Source organism: Schistocerca piceifrons, chromosome 6, assembly GCF_021461385.2.
Source record: "Schistocerca piceifrons isolate TAMUIC-IGC-003096 chromosome 6, iqSchPice1.1, whole genome shotgun sequence".
In the NCBI taxonomy this organism is placed as follows: domain Eukaryota; kingdom Metazoa; phylum Arthropoda; class Insecta; order Orthoptera; family Acrididae; genus Schistocerca; species Schistocerca piceifrons.
Window position 1 is genome coordinate 334,988,672 of NC_060143.1, and position 24,593 is coordinate 335,013,264.

The following is a 24,593-nucleotide window of genomic DNA, read 5'->3' on the forward strand; positions in this document are numbered from 1 at the left end:
GAATTTTAAAAATTAATAACTGGCTATTGATATTTTACTCTTGTAGAACTGTCGTATTAATCACAGACATTCTGAATATGAACACTTTCTGATGTATTTTCACAGCATGATGTAATTTAAAGGAACTTAAAGAGCCTTACAGACAACATCTCAATATAAAAACATCTGAATTTCTACACAAAGGAAATGAGAGAGAGCTGTTGCTGTTATAAGAGGCAGACAATTGTTCCGATAATTATTTGTGTGTACGGTGACATTGTCAGCCTAATGTAATAGCTAATGAAATAAATAACTTCTTATCATAAACAGTAATTTATTTAATAAATTGTCATAAATGGTGTGCCATGAGACTAAGACCATTGTTACTTGTCTCCAATACTGAACTGATGGACATAGGAAGCAATGAACTCATTCGCATTACAAAAATTTGATAAAAACTTACTACAGATAATGTAAAGGGCTTATCTCCTTCATGGAACATATGCCCCTATAAATTTTATTTTGTATTCTGAAAGAATACAGTAATTAGCACTTTCAACAGTCACATAATAATGCCAATAATTTACGGTGTCAGTAGGAATTAAAGTTCACATAACATCTCTGTTTCACTAACAAATCAAAAAACTTCTCCTAGTGTCATTAAACACTATCATTGTCTTCTGTTAGCTTGTAACAAATTATCTGTGCACCTGGCAGTAAAACAAATAGTCAAATGGCTTTCTAAACATTCATCAGTCGTCTAAATAACACATCCTGAATATAAAAATACAATGAAACATAGACAATACAAGAATTACATTATTTGCCAATAAATGCACACAATTCAGGCGAAGATGACTGAGCGCTGGTGATGTTACAACACCTGTGCAGATCAAACGGATGAGTCAGAGCAAATTAGTCTCTCTCGTTACATCAACGAATAGCAATCAATCCTGATTCCAACAGCTTCTGAATCTTTGAGGCAATTTCAGGATTTTGCAAATGCCTGAAAAAAAAAAAAAAAAAAACAATCACTTGTAAATAAAATATTAAGAATCCTGCTGTAATATTTCACAACAACTTTGAAGAATGTAACCATATGAAACTGTGTACACTTACTCTGCAAGAGCTTTCGGATCATTCTGCATTTGCTCTAAAATAACTCTCATGGCTGGATCTCGCATAATAGCTTGTATTTCAGGATCAGCCATTGCCCTCTTACGAACTTCTTCTGGATTTGAGTTTACTGCCATTGTACAGGTTCTGTAGCCATCAATAGCTTCCTATTGAGCAGGTTAATTTCATCAGTAACAGTAAAAATGAAAAGCAAAACTGCACTTCACATTTGTCTACTCGGCACTAAAATGCAAAACTATGAAAACAAAATAAAAACATTAGCCAAGCCTCAAACATTACTAGTTACATGTTTTAGCCAAATTATTTAAATTTTTGACTCAATATTCTCATTAGTTAGTTTACTTTTATTCTTGCAGAGGTTCCCAATTTTACTTCTGACTGGATAAATCTACTGCTGTATTCACGCACTTGACATATTTTGTTTGGTTAAACTGCTTCATTAGACAGAAAAAAAGAGAGGAGGTACGGGCGAAGAGGAGGGTGCGGGGACGAGGAGGAGGAGGGGGCAGGGCAAGGAGGAGGGAGCAAGGTGTTAGTGGGCATGAAGGAGTAGATGGGGGTGGGTGTGATGGAGGGAGAGTAGATGGGTGTGGGTGTGATGGAGGGAGAGTAGATGGGTGTGGGGGTGATGGAGGGAGAGTAGATGGGTGTGGGGGTGATGGAGGGAGAGTAGATGGGTGTGGGGGTGATGGAGGGAGAGTAGATGGGTGTGGGGGTGATGGAGGGAGAGTAGATGGGTGTGGGGGTGATGGAGGGGGATGAGGGGAGCATGGGGTGTAAGGAATGAGAGGAAGGTATACCCCATCGGATTATCACAAACGGGTTGTTTGAAAAGTAAGAAAGACGTGGAAACTGACAATGGGAACTAGATTTTTTAGCTTGACAGATGCAAAACATTGTATAGCTTATGCGTAATTCATGAATAGTTTTATTCTGCACTCGATTTTCTATTCTCTAGCCAAAAAGGGATCCTCAATTTTGTTGTTGAGGCAAGACAGTGTGGCAGCAAGTTTGTTAGCACATTGTTCAAACTACACGTGTAAACAGTGCTCACCATGTACAACTGGAATACCATCTGTACCACACTTTGGTATTTAAAATATGAACATAATCTCATTATATAACCCATTATTTATGATTGAATCTCTCACCCTGCAGCAGATGGTGTGTTTCTGTAACTCCCTGGCTGATTGAAGACAAGGATAGAACCCAGAATCTTGCATATCATGGATAATGCTCTGACAGACTTGTTCAGGAATGACTCACGACCTCTCATTTACCCTACCAAACTTCACAGAAGCTCCACATCTAGCTGGACTAGCACTTCTGGAAGGAAAGGTATTGCAGAGAAATGGCTTAGTAACAGCCTAGGGGCACTGCTTCAAGAATGAATCTTTCACTCGTAATCCTCTGCTCTGCAATCTCTCTTCTTCCAGGTGTCTTAGCCCAGAAAGATATGCAGTGGAGCTTCTATGAAGTTTGGGAGGTAGAAGATGTACTGGCAAAAGTAAAGCTGTGAGGCTGAGTCTTTAGTCGCGCCTGAATGTTAAGCTCGTAAGTGCACTGGCTGCAAAAGGTCTGCTTCTGGATCTGGGTACTGGTTCTGTACACAATTTGAATCTCTCAGGAATTTTGAACTCATGATTTGAGAATAGTAAGATTAATAAAATAGCATGACACTACATACCACATATCACGATAAATAAAAGGATACTCCGGTGAGTGAGTTAGTTTGGTCATCAGAGATACCAACACACTATCTTTTGCTGGGCAAGGTGTAAGAGCATGTGTCTGTTTTTAATGGTCCAAACAGTATCATTTGTATTAAGCCAACACATTCAGCTGGCTTGGGTGAAAGCAGTATGTTGCACAGTATTATTTTTTGTTTCTTGCGAAAATCCTCTTTCGTTCTGCAATATTTGTGTTTCCTACATAACTGTAACATAACGCCGGAAGTCCTGTACATCATCAACACCTATAATAGTTTTGCTTTTTACTCTTCACACACTAGAAATATGTAGTACACTCAACTACATCAACTGTGCTTCAGAACTGACATCTCCTGGAAACATTCTTTTTTCTTTAACGATGAAGAACAAGACTAGTGTCATTCACATTAATGATGGTGCCACCTACCAGTCTTTGTTCTAGAACATTGGTTTTTCCTTTATTTTGATATCTATCTGACTTTGGAGGTGTTTATGGAGGTTTCTAAAAACACCTCTCAATGAAATAATGTCTTCCGAGTTTTCGGTTAGTTGGTTGCCTTTGGGGAGAGGGCCAAAAAGCGATGTCATTGCTCCCATCAGATTAGGGAAGGATGGGGAAGGAAGCTGGCTGCACCCTTTCAAAGGAACCATCCTAGCATTTGCCTGAGGCAATTCAGGGAAATCACAGAAAACCTAAATCACGACGGCTGGACGTGGGCAGACTACTCATTTTGTTAGTACTGTATCAATTGACCTTCCAATGGACTATCACTGTAAGAATCTACGCAAAACAAAATGAATCATTTTTTAGCAGGCATCTAATACATTGGATGACGTATTGCATGGCAATGATGATACGCTCCAATTAAATGTTTTCTTTCATTTTTACACTTACATTCCTTCTGAAACTTAAGCCTACTTTAAATACCTGTTTTTACATATTCAATTTTCTGGAATTAGTTGCAATTGTGTAACCCAGTCAATCTTAACCAACATCATTTTTAAGTGATCAGGATGGCATCATTCATGGAGTTCATTATAATACCACAGGTTCACATCAATATCAATTAAGCACAATACTTTTTCTTGAGATTCATTTCTAACTGATTCAATGATAAATTCACTGTGTCACATTTCTTGAAAGAAATTGCCCTCCAGGAAGTGGAAGAAAATGTTATTTGACTGTGTTACATCACTCATTACTTAAATGAGCCAAGTCTGACTGCTGCAACTTCTGAGATTTATTTAGCATAATTGCACCACACACTGAAGAAATGATGCAGCTAGTCAGGCAGGCAGGGAACTTCCTACCATTTGCTTCGAAGACAGAGAAAAACAAGCTAACATAATATAATGATACACTTATTAAGATAACATTAAAGCAGCTATGGTTAACTTACAGCATTTGATGGATCTAGTTCCAATGCTTTTTGGTATGCTGAGATGGCTTTGCCAGGTTGCTGCATTCCCTGCAGAATTTTGCCTTTTCTTATCCAACCTCGAGCTATCAAAAAGAAAGAAATTAGGACAGTATTATTATTATTAATAATGATGATAATTTCAAGAGTGTCTCTAAAAACACTCTAGCAACTTAAAACTATGAGCAGTATGAAAAATTTGAAATATCTTAAAACCAGCATCCAAAACTTACTGAACTTTGGATCCAATTCAAGACATTTCTCACAGTCTTTTAGTCCCAAGTCAAACGCAGCAAGTTTTGTGTAACATGCGGCACGGTTGCTGTATAGTTTTGGATCATCAGGATTCCGCTTTATTGCCTCTGTGTAGTGTTTGACAGCTTCTGCATAATTGCCTGTGGAAATTTTTCATTTTTTGTATAAATATGTCAATAGTATACAGAAGATAAAACAATCTTTCCAAAAACCCAGCTTCAATATGTCATTAAGTATGTAGTGATTATAGCAGCGGCACAGTTATCACACCATTTACATTACAACAAAACCAACTTCTGACAAAAATGACAACTGCAGAAATGGTTCTTGGATGTGATGTCAGATATCATGAAATACTCACAGTGTTTCACTCATCGACGCAGCTGCCACCTTCCCAACACATCTGGTATCTCACCTGAGAACCATTTCTACAACTACTCTGTCAGGAAAGCCTCAAGCAACACAACAATGACTATTTGTTTTCAGTTTGCCAAGAATGTTTGTGATCCATTTCTGCCTGCAATATGCTTCCCTCAAGGTACACTACTAATGAACACCCATGTTTACCAAAACTCTTCTGTATGCCAAAACAATATCGATTAAACTAATTACTTGGATTCGCCAGAATTACCTGTGCATGGCAAATTCCTCTATTGGGGGGAGGGGGGGGGGGGCAGGAAAAAGAGAAAGAGAGAGAGAGAGAGAGAGAGAGAGAGAGAGAGAGAGAGAGAGAGAGAGAGAGAGAGACCTGCACAGGCTAAAAATAGTGAACATATGCAGTCAGATTATTGTTTTTGTATCTTATGTGAACAATGTGGTACAAAGTACGGCTAAGCTAATCAGTTCCACAATATAGTTAACTTTAATTTAGCCACGATAGTTTGAGAATGCTATATCTGTTTTCATAACCATCTGGCAGGGTGGGTGGGGCGGGGGCGGTTAACATCCTGAAACCAGCCACACTTATTTAATGAATTATTTATTTTGCCATGAAATTTGATATGTGAAATTTACATAAGAAATCCTCGCTACTGCCTGTTGGTGGGCTCAAGCCAAAACTAGTCCGATTTAAACTAGTTATCACAAGCATCTAATACCTTCATTTGTCCATTTCTGCATCATTGCGGTTTCTCCCTTGCCATCCCTACCACAGTGGACCTTTAGATCCATCTGTCTGCACCAGATCAGAAATGTATCCATTTCCCTGGCTAAAATCCAGTTCCACATCTTGTTCCTTAAATGATGCTTAAACCATGGGAGTCCCCCCAACGTCCTAACCATGAAACTTCCTTTCTATGGATCCCACCCCTCCTTTCACAATAACCTTCACGTTTTCAGATTTAGTCAGTACCTGGCCCTCACAAACCTCGTATTGCAAAAACGCGTCTCCAAGGCACAGGCATCCCAGGATCACCTCTGCTTCTTCCGAAAGATACTGCTAGTGTGGAATCCCTGCTACATACATCACATCTCTGAAACGGAGTCCCTTGCTCTCCATCATCTGAAGGGGCATTCCAGACAGTCCCTTGCCCAGTATGTTGAAAGTTTCATCTAGGCCTTCACAGACAGGCACCATCCCCTAGGACTAGTTCTAAAAAATCTCATGACATCACCACTTCCACAGGCAACCCCACCCACCCAAGAACAAGCTACAAACAAGTGCCCCCTTCGTCACCCAATATCACGCCAGACTAGAACAACTAAACCACAGGGGTTTGATTAACTATCTATCATAATGCACTAAATCTAAGGACATACTACCAAAGATCCTTTCCATCCCTCCTAAAGTGATGTACCATCATCCATTCAACCTTCGCAACATCCTAGTCCATCCCTATACCTCTTCCAATCCCAACTCCTCGCCACTGGGAAGACCCAAGTGCAAGATTTGCCAATCCACCCACCCAGTACTTACTATTCCATTCTTGTCACAGGATTATCCTACCCCACCTGTGTAATCAGCCATGTCATATACTAGCCTCACTGCAAGCTTTTTATATTTGTGTGACTACCAACCAGCAGTCCACTAGGATACAAAGCTACTGCCCAACTGTGGCCAACAGCAAAATATACCACCCTGTGGCACACCAGGCAGCTGAACATAGCACGCTTGACTTCAATGGCTGCTTCACAACCTGGGCCATCTGGTCCTCCCCTGCACTACCAGCTTTTCTGAATTGCACAGATGGGAGCTATCCTTACAACACATTCACTGCTTGTGAAATTATAGTGATTCCAACCTGTTGTAACCTACTGTCCCCACACCATCCAACCAATAGTTTCTGCCCCCTCTGTCCTTTCACCACCCCCCCTATTCACATCCCATACCCTCCTTGTGTACCACCCTCTGCCAACACACTTGCCCGTCTTTCCCCTTCCCTGCTCCTCTCTTTTTCCACTCCCCCCTCCCCCTCCCCCGTCTGACTCCCTGTCCCACAGTCTTCTGATGCAGCCCCTGGTGGCCATCTTGCCATGCCTCACAGACCCTGTACACTCTACCTCCCATTCCCTGCCCCCTCCAGGTAGCTGCTTTTATTCCATGTGACAGTTGCATTTTGATTCAAGCCATCCAAGATGGCGATCATGTGTGCTTGAGGTGTCTTTGCTTGTTTGAATGAATGAATGAATGTGTGTGTGTGTGTGTGTGTGTGTGTGTGTGTGTGTGTGTGTGTGTGTGTGTGTGTGCGTATTTCCTTTTCTGAAGAAGGCTTTGGTCAAAACCTAAACATGTAACACTTTTTTGTGCTTGTCTGCAACTAAAATGTCATCTTCACAGTGAGTAACAATCTACTCTTTTCCTATGTTGTAGACAGCCTGACCTGAAGTTTCAATTGTTTGAAAATATTATTGAAATGCTTTGAGGTACTACGAAGTTCAATAACTTGACTGAATTTCAGAACTTTTATGTGATTTTTGTGGAGAAATGAAGACTTTAAACTTCACATTTGCTAGAAGTTAAATGTTGAAACAGTTACATAAAAATGCCATTTTTAGAATCTTCCATACAGTAAATGCAATACAATACCCACCTTTAGAAAGAGTTGTTTCCAACAAAAAATGTTTACGAATTAGTTCAATAGGTTTTGAGATATGACATGATAAGCCTGAAGCTGTTTACAAATGAGGAAGTTTTGTTTAAAAAAAATAGTTAACTTTGAACAGAATTAAAATTATGAACAGATTTTTGACATGCTTAGAAACCAAATAATGATTTATATTGTACGTGAATCTTAATTTTTTTTACCTGAGTTTTGTTGGCAATAGAGGCTTTGAAGCAATTTCCTATTGTGAGTGTGAGTGAGGCAATGTGGCTGCAGCCTGCATACAACACTTGACAAGACGGTGCCACTCCTTTGAACCTCAAATGTCAAATGGTTCAAATGGCTCTGAGCACTAAGGGACTTAACGCCTGGGGTCATCAGTCCCCTACAACTTACAACTACTTAAACCTTACTAACCTAAGGACATCACACACATCCATGACCAAGGCAGGATTCGAACCTGCAACTGTAGCGGTCGCACGGTTCCAGACTGAAGCGCCTAGAACCGCTCGGCCACAGCGGCCAGCTCAAATGTCAGGTGCCCACTACTTTTAAATCAGACTATAGTTACAAAGGAATAAATTATTCACTAAAAAAGTGTGGCTGTTTGCAGTTTTTTCTTCAGGGACACGTAATATTGTTCAATGAATCAACACTTTCATCCACTGCACAATTTCTTTTACGGTTATGAACAACTTATTTAAACTATTGCTAATCTATTTACAAAATTAATTAGGGTAACTACTTCTTTACCTCTTTTAAAAATCTAATAAAATACCAATGTCACCCATCTCTACTACGTATGTCCAATATGTCTCTGAGCAGGCAATTTGAAAAGGAAAGCCTTTTCTGCAGGCCTCCCCTTTGGTAGAGGTCCTCGTACCAGTAGTGTACTTATTATTCGACCTTTTAACTTATAGAAAATATCTTTAATTCCTGTTTGATGTGCAATTTTCTTATTTTGTGTCTGAATTATAACCCCCCCCCCCCCCTTTCCTCTCCACCCCAATACTTTTCTCAGTAATGTCATTTCCCCTGTTTCAATAGCTCTCTTCTCTTTCCTTTCCAAATTTTAACCAGCGAAACCATTAATGTCGCAATCATTATAATCACTATGTAAAATCTCATTCATGACTTCTGATTATACTGTTACACATCAGTTGGGATTTCTTAAACTATTTCTCAGATCTTCACCTTGGACATAGGAAATCAAGCATGCCAAGTAGTTAAATTTGCTAACCTGCTCAATTATGTTCACACCAATTACAATATTTGAATGGACTGGATATTCCTCTCTGAATGCTATTATCTTAGTTTATTGATAGATATCTCCAGTTCCAATTTCAAGTGAGCTGAAGAGTTGATGCACAACCAACTGTATGTCCGATAGCGGTGCTGTAGTCTAAACCCATGGTCTACAAAGCACCAGTGGATCACCACCCCCAACACCAACGCAGATGTTAAGTTTCCATACACAAGGCCCTTATGACTTCTGTTACACCAAGTGGATAGGCTTTCTCTTTCATAATTTTCAAAGCTTGGGCACAACTTTTGTCAAATGCTTTTGTACATCACTGAATAAAATACAGATTTCTAAAGTGAACAGCAATTTCTTCTGAATCAATTATTCACTGTGAATACAAAGTCACTACAAAAATGTCCTTCCCCGAAACTAAGCTGCTCATCTGCTGAAAGGGACTTGTTAGTTGTGATCATGCACCCCATAATAGTTTTAACAGTGGTTGTATAAGGTGCTGTTTATAGCTTTGTGCCCGTATATGTGACAATCTTTTCTGTTGTCTTTCCTGTATAAATGGTATTGCAACTGATCCCGCCCAATCCTCAGGATCTACTTTGTACTCCAGCATATATTAAGAACATTTAAAAATCTTGTTGAGTATGTAGAATGCCTCTATTCTTAATGTTAATGGTAACTGCTTTGCCCAATAAAGAAATTGTATTGGCAGGTCTTTGAGGTAAATTATTATGTTCTTCAGTTACAATATCAATGAGAAATTCAGTTTTACTTTCATCCATGGCACACAAAGCTTACAAATGTGGTTTGGTAAACCTGGTAAATTTCCATGAAAGAACGGAACATTTATGTTGTGCCTTCATGGTTGACTATTCTAACGATTGTACACAGAGCTTCAATAATATACAGTGTACAGTTCATTGTTGACAGCCATTTGAATCAGTCAGTGTGCCTAATGCCATTGGGGAAAAAAAAGGAGAGAGAGAGAGAGAGAGAGAGAGAGAGAGAGAGAGAGAGAGAGAGAGAGAGAGAGGTTTCATGCTGCTATTAAACATTTTCATTTGAAGGTTTGGAATGGCAAACAAATCAAAACAGAATTGGATGAAGTTCATGTGGATTCTGCATCACTATTTTTGTGTTAATGTATCTTAAATAAAGTTGTACAAGCACTGAAGATGAAGTGTGCTCCAGCCAGCCAGCTGAGATTACCTCAAAGGAACTACAGACAAAATCCATGATGTGGTAATGCAAGACCGTTGAATAAAAATTTATGAATTTGCTGAGGCTGTAGACACGTCAACTGAGTGAGTGCATATTGTCCTGCATGGATAATTGGTCATGAAGAAGCTTTTTGCAAGGTGGATCCACACCTGCTCAGTCGACCAAAAGCATATTCGGTACAATATTTCAATACAATGTCTGGATATATTTAATCACAAACTGTACAATTTTTTGGCACCGATTTGTGACTGTTGATGAAACTGGCATCCAAGATTAAACACCAAATTCAAAACAGCAGTCAAAACAGTGGACAAAGATTGGTGAAAATGCACGAAAGAAGGCAAAGAGCATTTTGTCAGCTATTCAGGTGATGGTCAGTGTTTCTTTGGGATTCTCAAGAAATGATGATCATGAATTACTTGGAAAAAGGCAGAATCATAACTTGACCCTATTCGACACACAAATCGCCAAAGTAGCGTTGATTCAAAAGACTTGCACCAGACAAATGGTCTACCCCACGGGAGGTCCTAGCCACACGACATTTCATTTCATAACTGGACCCTATTGTGATCTGTTGATAGGTTGTCTGAAACTTGCATTGGCTGTAAAAAGACCAAGGTTGGCACGCAAGAAAGTGCTCTTTCACCATCAGCAATAACAATGCCAAAAGTGCAGGAACTCGGCTTTGAATTGGTTCCTCATCAATCCTTTTCACCAGACTTTGCCCCAAATGACTCCTACCTGTTCCCTATGCTTGCTGGGAAGAAATTTTCATCAAAAGAGGAAGTGATATTTGCAGTCAACAATTATTTTGCAGAGTTCGACAGAAACTTTTTTTCCAGTGAGATGAAAACGCTGAAGGATAACTGTGCAAGACGCAAACGAGACTGTCAGTGTGTAAGTGAGCTGTTTACGAAACAATCATTTTTTCTTGCTTTTACTAGACTTATCAAACCATAGCAAAACCCATAATGAATTACTCATGTCATGGCTACAATGTCAGTTATAATGTACACCATAATTGTCAATTTTGCAGTACTCTATCATGTACTTTCCAGCTGTAATTGTGTTCTCAGTTTTTGGACACACACATGGTTAAACTTATGTAAGTAATACAGCCTGTTTTGAATTTAGTCATCTATTCTGTAATTGTTATAAATGAAAGCTTATACTCCCTATATACATTAATCAACTCGAAATGAATTTTTATTGCCATAAAATCATCCACAAAGAGTGTGTTATGTTGCACAACATCTCATTTTATCTGAACGAACACACAACACCACTTTAAGATGTGTAATAAATAAAACTATTGACAACATTTTTTGCCTTACCCACGTACAGTAAGAAACTGTAGCAGAAAGACCTGCATTCTCTGCAAACACAGGTTTCTTTGCACAACAACAACAACACGTTTGAGCTACTCACATGTATGTGCGGATGCACACGCAGGTGTGAGTGTTACACAAAATTTTATCAAACTCAGTGATGCTCACATGGGAACCTCTACACCACTTGGCATGGAATGACCCTACGAGCGCTTTTCATCTTTGCCACTGTGAAACATCTCTTCTACTGAACACATGCTCACAGCTTTTCCAGTATGCTTTTAGCGCCCATGTTAACTTGACTTTCTTGCTTCAAATGATCACTCCTTTCATATCCCTGAATATGGACCGCTCCTCCTGGGACATTAGAGTTTTTAAAATAACCTATTTTCAATTAATTCTATTCCATGTTAAACAAACTCGAAGATAACATCATTATTTTTGAAAAAGTAATTTTTGGTGATGAAACAAACAAGCTTTTGAACGACACACCACCAGTCCATGTAGACTGTGTTTACAACTTTAAGTCTGTCAACCGTTTCTTCGGCCACACATGCACTGAAATATCAAAGTGAGTTCTTGTTTCAACCCTAAGATGATCTCTTATCAATGATTACTGTACACGAGGTGCAACAATAAGCAACGAGACTAATTTTCTTTGCAAGATGTGGCAACCCTGCAGGCTTGCGTAGGCACAATATCTTTGACCTTGGTCTATAAGCTGCTTCTAGTCCAAGCAGCACATTGATGCAACTGCTCAGGCATGAGTTGTGCTGTAATAAGTTAATATGTATTTGTGTGTCTCGTCACGGAAATGAAACCGCATAATATTGCGCAACAGCCTGTAATTTCTTTTTGCGTTAAATTGGGTGAAAATGCGACAACAACTTACGGTAAGCTTCAGAAGGCTTTTGGAGAGGAGGTTATGTCAAGAGCTCAAGTTTTTCGTTGGCATAAAATGTTTAGTGAAGGCAGAATGAATGTTGAAGATGAAGACCGCAGTGGATGACCACCAACCTCACAGACGGATGTCAACTTGGCCGGGATGCGTGAACTCTTATGATCCGATCGAAGATCATCCATGAAAACGATTGCAGAACTGAACATCAATCGAGAAACGGTTCGTCTAATAATAACTGAGGATTGTGCATCATGATAATGCGCCATCCCATACTGCTGTCAGCACATCAATTTTTAACCTCAAAACAAATTTCAGTACTACCACGGCCACCGTATTCACCAGATATCGCTCCATGTGACTTTTTTCTATTTCCAAGAGTCAAAACGGCTGTCAAGGGGCAACATTTTCAAACAACGCAAGACGTCCAAAAAGCTGTGACGAGGGTCTTGGAGGATATTACAGAAGATGAGTTCCAGAAATGTTACCATCAATTGCAGAAGCGCTGGAAAAAGTGTGTGCAATCAGAAGGGAAATACGTTGAAGGAGACAACACTAAACTTGACTAAAACGGTAAGCAACATTTTTATTCCCATATCAATCTCATTACTTTATTGTCGCACCTCGTAGACAGTCTGATGAGAAACAAAGATTTTCTGAATTCATTGAAAAAGCAATTTTCCAAGCCTTCATTGTTCTGATATACTCAGAGAACCTACTTTTACACTATAGCTAAGTGTTGATGAATCAGCAGCATAATACCTCAGAAGCAAGCTTTGAAGTTATGGCAATGCTTTATTCTGAAGAATTTTCGACAGTGTATCATTAAAAAGTATCTTTATCGGTTAGATTTAACAGGTACTTTATAATTAAAATAATTTTTCTATTCCTGGTATTTAACGTCTTTTTTTTTGGGGGGGGGGGGGGGGGGGGGAGGGAGGGAGGGGGGGGGGGGGGGAACCCCTCACAGGAAAGATATCCAAGATTTTATGCAACCGTTGCAACGTGTGTAAAAGGAGATAAGAGAACAAACTATAAAATAGAAATTAATAGGATAAAAGCATAAAATCTAGTACCATCATTTGAGTGGAAACAGTGAGAATAGGTTAATTTCCAAAACAAACAGACAACTCACTGTCTCCCCACTAATACCAACGGCAATACTTTCTTCCCCAAACTTTTTGTAATTCTATCTGTCACATTCTATTTCGTTACATTGGTCGGCTGTGTGAATAGCGCCATTTTAAATGCACTGAGGAATGTTTTGACATCCAGTTACATGATGACCAGCATAAAATTGACCTAAATACTACACTTCATCCCCTCAATGGACTGCCCAACTTGTTTCTTGCAGGAGATGCACTGAACTCCAAGGCCATCTCGGAAGACATATTTCCATTTTGTAACATAAAGCTTTAGAAGAACTGAACTGCTGCCTTTCAGAGGGGGAAAATAACAGAAATTCCATAGAAATATGAGAGACTTTTATATTTTGATTACTATTTACAAACTTCAGGAACTGACAGAGCACAAAATGTGGAGTGGTGATAAAATCAAAACTAGTTGCAGTGTAGAAAAACAGAATGGACAGAGTTGACAAGGTGAGCACCTAGGGGGGAGAAACAGTTCCAAAATGTGAACTTTATTTAAAATGTATTTTTCCTCAACACTATTAAACATAGTAAGAAGAATTTGAGTTCCACATTGCAAGTATTTAGGAGGTAATTCCAAAATATTGCAAAGGCAGCACCAAACCCTGGTTGTTATAAAGCTCTTGTTATTCTTTGCTTTTGTGCATACCACACGGAGTCAACACTTCAGTATTTGTCAAATCTGTGGGTTAAGTTTCCAATCTATGTTGGAACTATGAGAACAATTAATTTTCTCAAACTTTAGAGTTTTGCTATACATGAATATATTCATGGTTTTAGTTGCAATCTTTATGAGGGATATTCAAATAGAACTGATTTATATTTTGGAAGATAATCTGTGAAAAACTTGTTGATAAGGGTTTAAAAATTCACAATCAAAAGCATGCGACTGCTGCCATAATAACTAATGTACCTCTATAAGCCATTCTGTATTAACATTAACAGAGATAAACATCTCCTTCAATAATAATGTAACTTTATAACATACCATTTTTGAAGAGTTCATTTCCTTTCTCCTTCTCTTCTTCAGCTTTAGCTGGATCAATGTATGCCTTTCGCTCTAATTCTTTTATCTCTCTCTCCACATTTGAAAGCAAAGCCTTCACCTCAGGGTTCCTGAACTCCGACATGGATTTCTCAAATGCAGTTTTTGCACTGTACAGGTCCTGAAAATGGTATCACGAGACAAAGAAGTGAAAAAACTTTTACATTTTGTGTATTTACAAATTGACTGTAGTACACGCAAAGCAAAGCAGTATTAATTCCAGCATTAGTTCACAGTTGATGAATGTGACAACAAAAAGAAGTACTGTTACTGTAAATCCAGGAATTGGACTTTCCGTGGAACAGCAGTACACAACTACCAGTAGCAAAGTAAGAACAAGGACGTACTAATACCAATTCTGTAATAGTAAAGATATTTTTCTTTATTTCTTCCATCAATATGTTAAACTGCACTGGAAACAACAACACATTACTTGGAACTTGAATATTTTATCTTTTCACTCTTTCTAACTGTTTGTGATTTAGTGTCTCTTATGTGACGAGACATCTTGTCTATTTTAGGAACAATCGACAGAAGTTCTACAATGCTCGAAATTTATGCATTTCTTAATTATTTTATCGATCATCTTAAATGAAAGGCCATACTTTACACCAGTTACAGTCAAAGTTGAACTCCTCAATGTTTTCTAGTACACGAAATGATTCATATATTTTCACAATCCCTAAACTGTGATCAACTGAATGAAAATACGTAAATGCACATTTCTTTTGTCAGACAAGACCATGGAGCTTGATGGAAATTTATCATTACACCCAGTGCATTCAGATAAAACATGACAAATCCATCGTCCTGACAACCAGCTTTCTCAACTATGATGTGTGGTTAGTAATCCATCTGCGACCATAATGGGCCATTCAATACACAAAAATTCAAAAAGTCAATATTGGAAGGTTACCTTCTGTATGCGCTAACCTACTTTCTGCCTAATTAGTAAATCAATACAGCAACTGATACATTAAGAGATAATGGTGTTACCCTTTTTTATTGATACACGATAAATATGACAGTATTACAGTACGAACTGCCACTATGCAATCACTCAACATACCAAGCAAATTCTGAAGTTATCTTTTTACAGAAAATCACTTACCCCAAGTTTTTTGTGGGCGTTCCCAATTCTGGTAAAGGCTTTGGCAATCAATTTAAAATCAGCCCTATTTTCTCTCCCAATTTCAATAGCCTTTTCACACTGTTCAATGCATTTTTTATACTCCTTTTGTTCAAAATAGACAGCTGCAACAAACATAAAATAGTGACCACCAGATCTATGACATATCAAGAGTGGCGTAATTTGAACTGTAACAAGATTTATTACTTAATTTATCACATAGTTCTAAAAACATAAACAACTGTTTGAACTTGTTGAATCTGAATAAACACATAGGAACTAAAGCAATATTATTTTGTCCATGCTACTCTCGGAAAAAAAAGAGGGTCTTGTGGTTTAAACACCACAGTGCTCTATTGGGGCATGGGTCCTATTGAAGATGGTATGCCCTTGCCTTCCTCTGATCAGTCATAAGGACACCTAGAGTTTAATGTGATCTCTAAATCACAGTACAGGTCAGCATTTTGCACATTAAGGAACATGTGCTAGAAATTGCTAGGAATCAAATTTCGTTGTTACCAGTTTTGAGTGGTTTCTCAATCATCTACAGAGGTGCACACTTAAATCTTTTCCTTTTAATAAAAAAGTTACAGCAACCTAATATTTCTTCAAATCTTGCGCTTTTTTATACCCTTCACTACCAAAATTTATGCAAAATGCATTGTAAACAAGCTCAGGCCGCCTTAGCCTAGGGCATAGAGATCAAGACCACCAGGTCACTGACATTTTGTGCCACAATGGTTTTAGTTCCATAGTCTTTTTGTAGTATGTATTACACGTCTGAAATGGAATGGTTTCGTAATCTGGTATTTGGTCCAGACCTACAAGTGTGAGCTACATCACCCATGCAATCCAGCAATGATCCCATCAGGTATGCAGAATAGGACCTATTTATCATTAATGTCTCCGAAGCACATAACCCCACAGGGTGACTGCCTTTTTTTTTGTAATTTGCTGGATGCATGCCAATTTCTGTCTTCCACTAGAGTTTTTACTCTTGACAGCTCCCTCTAAACTAAACTCTGCCCAAACAGGCCTTGAAGGCCCAATGGTACTGACCGGCCACCTGGTCATCCTCAGCCCACAGCTGTAACTGGACGCAGAAATGGAGGAGCATGTGGTCAGCAAGCCACTGTCCCAATCGTATGTCAGTTTACGATACCAGAGCCACTACTTCCGAGTCAAGCAGCTCCTCGTTTTGCTTCACAAGGGCTGAGTGCATCCAACTTACGGCAGACCATATGGTTACCCATCCTAATGCTAGCCCAGTCCGACAGTGCTTAACTTCGGTGATCTGACGGGAACTGATGTTATCACTGCGGCACGTCTGTTGGCTCCCTATAGTACCAGGGAAGTTATCCCATGATGTCTTAACAGATTTCCTACCATCCTGTCCCTTCTTGTCAATGTTTCCCATATGTTCCTTTCCTCACGAATTCTCCAGAGAACCTTCTTGTTCCGTATCTTATCAGTGCATTTAATTTTCAACCTACATCTGTAGCACCGCATTTCAAAAGCTTTGATTTTCTTCTGCTCTGGTTTTCCCAAGTCCATGTTTCACTACAATTGTACTGTGCTCCAAATGTAAATTCTCATAAACTTCTTCCTCAAATTAAGGCCTATGTTTGACACTAGTAGCCTTCTCTTCACCAGGAATGTTCTTTTTACCAGTGCTAATCTGCTTTTATGCCCTCCTTGCTCCATCCGTTATGGCTTATTTTGCTGCCTACATAGCAGAATTCCTTAACTTCATCTATTTCGTGATCACGAATCCTGGTGTTAAGTTTCTCACTGTTCTCATTTCTGCAACATCTCTTCATCTTTCTTCAATTTACTCTCAATGTACGTTCTGTATCATGAGTTTCTTGCCGATAAACACCAGAGCAATGGAATGCGTACAGAACAGACCGAAGAGATGCAAAACAGGCTACAGCAGCAACCAAATCCTCACGTTATGCTGATCTATATGCAAAACTTAACACACGTGAAGGAGAACAGGACTTATATCGACTCGCTAACGCAAGACATTGCAAGTCAGACAATGTTTATCGGTTCTACGGAGTCAATGGTGAGACCGGTAATCTGCTAGTTGACTGGAAGAATGCCAGAGAATGATGGCGCAGCTACTTCAAGAAGATCTCAACAGAAGAGTTCTCCCATCCACCAATACCCAACTGCCATGTTGTTTAAGGGCCCGTAAGAGAAATTGCAGCCTAAGAGGTCAAAACTGCTTTCAGGAAAATGAAGCCTGGGAAAGCCACCGGCCCAGATGACCTTCCAGCAGAGTTATGGTGTTCGCATCATTGGAAGGCAGCCGAATGGTTAATGGAACTCTTCAATAAGATCATTGACGCGGAACAAAAACCAACTGATCGGCAGCAGAGCATCACCGTGCCCATCTTTAAGAAGGGGAATCCCGCTGAGTGCACCAACTACCATCCAATTGGACTTCTCTGCCATGCCATGAAAACCTCTGAGCGTGTTCTGGACCAAAGGATCCTTGAGATCACATGAATTTCCAGAAACCAGGCTGGATTTGTGAAGAACTGCGGCACAACTGATGCGATTCATGCTGCAAGACTGTTAGTCGAGAAACATCATGAGAAAGCCAAGCCACTGCATCTAGCATTCCTGGATCTCAAAAAGGTCATTGATCGGGTGGCACACAGTCTCATCTGGCTAGCACTTCGACAACAAGATGTGCCGGAGCAGCTTATTAACTGGGTGCAGTTATTTTATGCACAGCTGAGAAGTTAAGTCTGTACAACCTCAGGACTACCCAAGGACTTCCGCATCACAGTTGGCATCCATCAAGTTTCTGCATTATCACAACTTCTGTTCATTCTTGTAATGGACGCCGTGACAGCTGATCTGCACCGGCCATTACCATGGACCCTACTTTATGCTGACGACGTGATGCTGGCAGCAAAAAACAAGCTTGATCCGCAGAGCCTAACTCAAGAATGGAGTGACCGGCTGGCGCAACACAGCTTGCACATTAATTTGAAAAAACCGAAGACATGACATCATCAGACAGACATGAAATTGGAACCATCACAATTAATGGTGAAGATCTGACTCGTGTGAGTAAGTTTAAGTACCTAGGTTCCACGATCACCGTTGACGGCCGACTCACCGAAGAGGTCAACACCAGAACTCAGGCGGCCTGGATGAAGTGGCGAACAACAACCGGAGTCACTTATGACCGCAGGATGAAAGCCAATTTAAAATAAAAAATCTATCACACTGTCATCTGACCAGTCGCCTTGTATGGTTGTGAGCGCTGGCCGACTACAGTTGAGACACAACACCGCCTAAGTATAATGGAAACGAAGATGATAACGTGGACAGTGAGCCTCACTAAGTTAGATCACGTTTTGAATGACAGTTTGATGTTGCACCAATCCAAGACAAGATGCGTGAGAGCAGTCATTAATGGTCTGGGCATGTTTTATGGGCGGGTGATGACTATTGCCAACGCGGGTTACACACTAAGTAGTCAGCCATAGACACAAAGGACGACCTAAGCAACGGTGGGCTGTTACAATTCATAAAGACCTTAAATGCAAGAACATCCACCCAGATGCAGCCCGTGATAAAGAATGGAGACAACAGACCCATGTAATGGACCCCGCAGGCACGCGGGACAAATGCTGAAGGAAAAGAGAAGTATATTCTGTACTTATTAGACTATTAATCCTATTCAGCAGATCCTGTAATTCTTTACTTTCACTAAGGACCCCAATGTCACTAGAAAATTTTATCACTGATATCCTTTCACCTTCAATTTTAACTCTATTCTTGAACCTTTCTTTCATTTCTGGCATTGCTTCTTCAATGTACAGGGTGGACATTACAGGTGAAAGATTAAATCCCTGTCTTATACCCTCTTTAATCTGAACACTTCATTCTTGGTCTTCCACTCTTACTGTTCCCTATTCACTTTTGTACATACTGCATATTATCCACCTTTCTCTACAACTTAATCCTATTTTCCTCGAATTTCGTATATTTTGCAGCATTTGACATTGTCCATTGCTTTTTCTGAGTCAACAAATGAACATGTCTTGATTTTTCTTCAGTATTGCTTCTATTATCAACTGCAACATCAGAACTGCCTCTGTGGTGTCTTTACCTTTCCTAAAGCTAAACTGATAATCATCTAACAAAGCCTCAATTTTCTTTTTAATTATCCCATATATTATTCTTGTTGGCAACTTGGATGCATGAGCTGTTAAGCTAATCACATGATAATTCTTGCATTTGTCAGCTCTCTCAATCTTTGGAATTGTGTGGATGTTTTTCCATACGTCAGATGGTATATCGACAGACTCATACATTCTACATAACTTTGTTGCCACTTCCCCCAATGATTTTAGAAATTCTCATGGAATTTTATCTAACCCTTCTGCCTTCTTTTACCTTAAATCTTCCAAAGCTCATTTAAATTCTGATTCTTATACTGGATCTTCTATCTCTTCCCTGTCCACTCCTGTTTCTTCTTGTATCATGTCATCAGAGAAGTCTTTCCCCCTCATGGAGGCCTCCAATGTGCTCTCCCCACCTGTCACCTCTCTCCTCTGTTTTTAACAGTGGAATTTCCACTGCACTCTTAATGTTATCACCCTTGCTTTTAATTTCACTGAAGATTGTTTTGACTTCTCTAAACGCTGAGCCAGCCTTCCTGTCAATCATTTCTTTTCAATTTCTTCAAATTTTTATGCAGCAAATTCGCCTTAGCTCCCCCGCACTTCCTATTTCTTTCATTCCTAAGTGAATTGTACCTCTGTATTCCGGAAGTTCACCAAACATTTTTGTACTACCTTCTTTCATCGAGCAACTTAAGTTTTTCTTCTGTTACCCATGGTTTCTTTGCAGTACCTCTAACTGAAATTCTCTTTTATTATCTCCTGGCCTTTACCACCCGTAATTATGTACCCAGCCTCTCAATTTATTTCACCTTGTCCCATACATTCTTCAAAGGTCAGGCTGGTGACTTAATAAACTACTGAAGCAGGACAAATTTAGCTTGCCAAGAAAACCACATCATAATCCACAAACGGGTCCATACATATGAGTAGCCTCAAATATATTTAACAACGCTAAAAAAAAAAAAAAAAAAAAAAAAAACTAACTGTGTAGTTAACTACAGACGACAGATGTAACAGCATGAGTGTCAGTAGTGTGTTTCGCTACACCGACAAAAATTAGCATTATTTAAGTACTTAGTAAACAGCGAAGGTTGGGCTACCACTATAATATAGAAAAAGAAAAATTATGTGCAACTTAGTAGGTTACCACAATCAAATGCAAATAACTGATGACGTTCCGTACAGCTATCTAAACTGTAGCAAACTCATCAGTCAACATAGCTAGAATCTCTTCAGAAGGATGTCATATAATAGTAATTCATACCTGCTATGTTATTAAGAAAGGTCATATCAGTTGGATCCAGTTCAACTGCTTTGTTATAATGGTTCAAAGCCTCTTCAAACTTTTTCTTCTTGTACGCTTCATTTCCAAGATCTTTTTCTTTCCGTGCCTACAAGAAAAGGTATATTTATATATCAAACAAAAAATAATATCCACAATTGCAATTTCATTGCCATTATAAATAAGTGTCCACAATTACTGTCTACTTTGTACTTGGGAAGAGGAAAGCAGAGAAGATGTAAGAAAATGAAGTTGTACTTATGAATAATATATTGAAAAGAGAGATGTACTGCACACATTTTAACAACGTTTTTAACAAACACTACATGAAAGCAGGGTAGAAGGCCACAAATGAGAGATGGATTCAAGAGGGCAGTAAAATCTGCAGTATTGACAGTGTGTGTCGACCGCACATGGCGCACCACTTACACCTCAGCGGAAGAAGACACACACAAATAGGCTGCCAGCACGCCATGCTCTCTGCAGGGCTCAACATCAAGTTACAGGTGGCACTATACACATCCACAGAGGACACTGTCTTTGCTTCTACTGACTGCACACAATCTGTCAGTGCATCTTTTTAAGATGCCGCAGACCGAGCTCCACTACCAGAGTATGGAAGACTCGCAGTGAGACAATTAGTGTGCACCTAGCAAAATGCTACAAATGCTGTACAGACAATTCAGTGACTGACTGTATGAGAACCAGTGTAAGACAGTCAACCAAGAAATCAAAGTTATACAACATACTTTATCTTGTAATTTTAAACATTTTTATTGGCTGAGGTCCAGCAACCGCGCATTTACTAATTATATTCATTTTTCAGCTTCAACTGTAGGCATTCTTTCATATGCTAGGTATGTCAATGACATTTTGATCATTTACAAAAGGGCCTAATGACTATTTATAGAGTTTTTAACATGTTCAATGAGTTCCGGCAATTAAAACTTTCTAAATCTCACTCTTACAATAGTAGATGACAAAATTAGCTTCAACAACTTCCATAAAGAAGCCAGTTCTGATTAAATTATACCATCCACTTCAGTACACCCGCATTCTCATAAGATGGCCTTATTCATAGAGCCACCTCTACCCACCTTTCTTCTTAAAATCTCAATTCTGAAATCAGTCTGATTCAAACTATTGCTGTCAAGGATCACAGCCATTATTGACAGCAATGAGAAACAAAAATAACAAGCTATTTTATTTGTTCTCTTGAATCTAAAACACAAACTTAAGTGTAGCTCTTGTGTGTCTGTAAATACAGAAATTTTGATGTTGTTGGTGGATGGTAAGAGTGAGAATGTAAATCTGAACAAATGTGAACATGGGTATGATTTGCAAGTCAGATGATCGTCCAGAATGTTGCACTTTGGTCCAAGAAATGAGAAAAATAACTGGTTACTCATGTCAAACAAAAATCTTGTTTTGCGTAATTTGCAGAGAAGTAGAAAATTTGTGCATAGCCTCAAATAAACAAGGCATGAACAATGGACAACCTTGGGCTGCTGTATGTGTGTCATCTTCAGTTGAATCAAGAAAATAAGAAATAATTTCTTTGAGTCGTCAAGCTGCTGCTCAAATACTACTATGTGCTAAAGAGAACACTTTGGAAAATGTGTGCACTAGGGTATTTAAAAACTGTTGTAATGCTAGGTAATGTTATTTACAATGTGGTTTTATAGTTAAATAAAAAGTACTGTAAACTTCAGTAGTTGTCACTGCATTATATTTCGTGTGACAGAATCCCCAAACCTCTTTTTAGAAAAAGAACGCTGTCATACTGGTTGTGTCTTGGAATTTCGTGCATATACAAGAATACAACATATGGGGTATTCAAAAAGTCTCTCTGCAGTGCTGCACGATTGTTAGCCGCGCGTGCCGTATGCCGCAGTGAATATACTGAAGTGAAACTCAGTTAAATACATGTTATTAATTTACTGAATATTCATTTTTACTTACAAATTTTCATATGAAATGTTGTTGAATACACAATTTAATTTGTCTAATCATGTTTACAAACACAAGCTGTGACATTTCTTCTGTAACAGAAGCAGTGAAAGTGGATATTGCAGTTTTCCATTCATCGATGGATTTTGGACGGTTTTTATAGACAGTTGCTTTCACAATGACAGTCCCACATGGCAACTTTTTTTTTATTCTGTACTTTATTGGCTTAATAGATAATCAGTCTTTGAAAAACAACAGGCTATTTTTAGAGCAGCGCTGCACCCCAGAAGAAAAAGAGGTGGTGTTAGGTCAGGCGATCGTGGAGGCCAAAGTCCCTGTGACATCATGCAATCACCAAAAACATCAGCAAGCAGTGACATTGAAACACGAGCGGCTGCACCATCTTGCTGAAAATAATCGTTCAGTATTTCACTTAACACAAGTTCTCCTATGAATGGGTACAGAATATCACCGCAGTATTGTAGTGCGTTTATTGCTTCATTGAAAAATACAGGACCCACAATCCGACGTCTAGAAATTGCAATCCAAACTCCTATTTTCACAGAATGAAGTGGGTCCTGCTCAATACATAATGGATTTGCAGTGCTCCACGTATGAGAATTTTGCGAGTTCATGTACCCGGATAAATGAAACCACGCCACATCAATGAAAAACTGTTTCATTAAGAATATCCCTTCCATTTCGTTGAACGAAATTTTTGAACCATTTACAATAATGCAGTCTCTTGCCATGATCAGTATTTTTCAGTTCTTGCACAACTGTCACTTTGTACGGGGAAAGTTCTAATTTTTTCCTTACAGCAGTGTGGGCCACTCCGACACTAACATTGATTTCATGGGAGAGTTTTCTTACGACTTGTTCGGACTCATGGTCATTTTATCGGAAAAATCGAGTAGCTTATCCTCAGACAAAACGATAGGACAACCAATCTTGGTGCATCTGTCACTGAACCTGTACTTCGAAATTTGTTAATCAAATCTCACACAGTATCGCGATCTGGGAGTGTTGTTCCAGGAAAACTGAATTAAATGTCTGACGAACCAAAACTGTATTTACTGTCAGCTTTGAACACTTGTTTGACTAAAAACACACATTCTTCAATGGTTAGCATTTTAAAAGTGATATCGTGAGACAAAGATAGCAGATATTCATCGTGTTTACATGGGGCTCCCAAAAGCAGATTTCTTAAGCCGATCTCCCAATACTGCTTCTGAGTGGTCACGTAAACACTTCAAAATCAATTCTGGAAATACGCTTCTGGTTACCAGTTTTCAAGTTACGCAACTGATTTTCGCTGTACGTAAATGCAGCCGGTATTGAAACATGCTGTGGCTGTCATGTTTCGCCTTGTTTTTAAAAATTTCGGCGAGTATTGATGGAGTGGCTTTTTGTACAGTGAAGGATAAGTAGAAATGTTAGACTGAAGCTGTTTTCACCTCATCTAACTGAAGAGAAACTGCGATTGTGCAGACTAAATCATAAATTACATCTGCTGTTTTCCAGGTGCCGTAGTTAACTGTGCTAGCAAATCCACTTCAGACCTCCAAATGTAAATGCGACAGCAAAAAATGGTTTCCAAAATTCAGTTCTCGTCTCTCGGAAGATGTGTCGCATGTAAAAGTA

General features: G+C 39.1%; 1 protein-coding gene across 1 annotated transcript in view; it reads right to left on the reverse strand.

Annotated features, from left to right (window-relative positions):
- Positions 1 to 293: 293 nt before the first annotated feature.
- The window catches only part of LOC124802883 (stress-induced-phosphoprotein 1-like), a 49,209-nt gene continuing 24,909 nt past the window's right edge, over positions 294 to 24,593 (reverse strand). The window contains exons 5-11 of the mRNA XM_047263929.1: positions 20,982 to 21,108; positions 15,549 to 15,691; positions 14,381 to 14,558; positions 4,477 to 4,638; positions 4,226 to 4,329; positions 1,099 to 1,262; positions 294 to 985 (exon numbers count right to left, since the gene is read on the reverse strand). Of these exons, the coding sequence (XP_047119885.1) occupies positions 913 to 985; positions 1,099 to 1,262; positions 4,226 to 4,329; positions 4,477 to 4,638; positions 14,381 to 14,558; positions 15,549 to 15,691; positions 20,982 to 21,108 (951 nt within the window). The 3' untranslated portion in view covers positions 294 to 912. The remainder of the gene's footprint in view (positions 986 to 1,098; positions 1,263 to 4,225; positions 4,330 to 4,476; positions 4,639 to 14,380; positions 14,559 to 15,548; positions 15,692 to 20,981; positions 21,109 to 24,593) is intronic.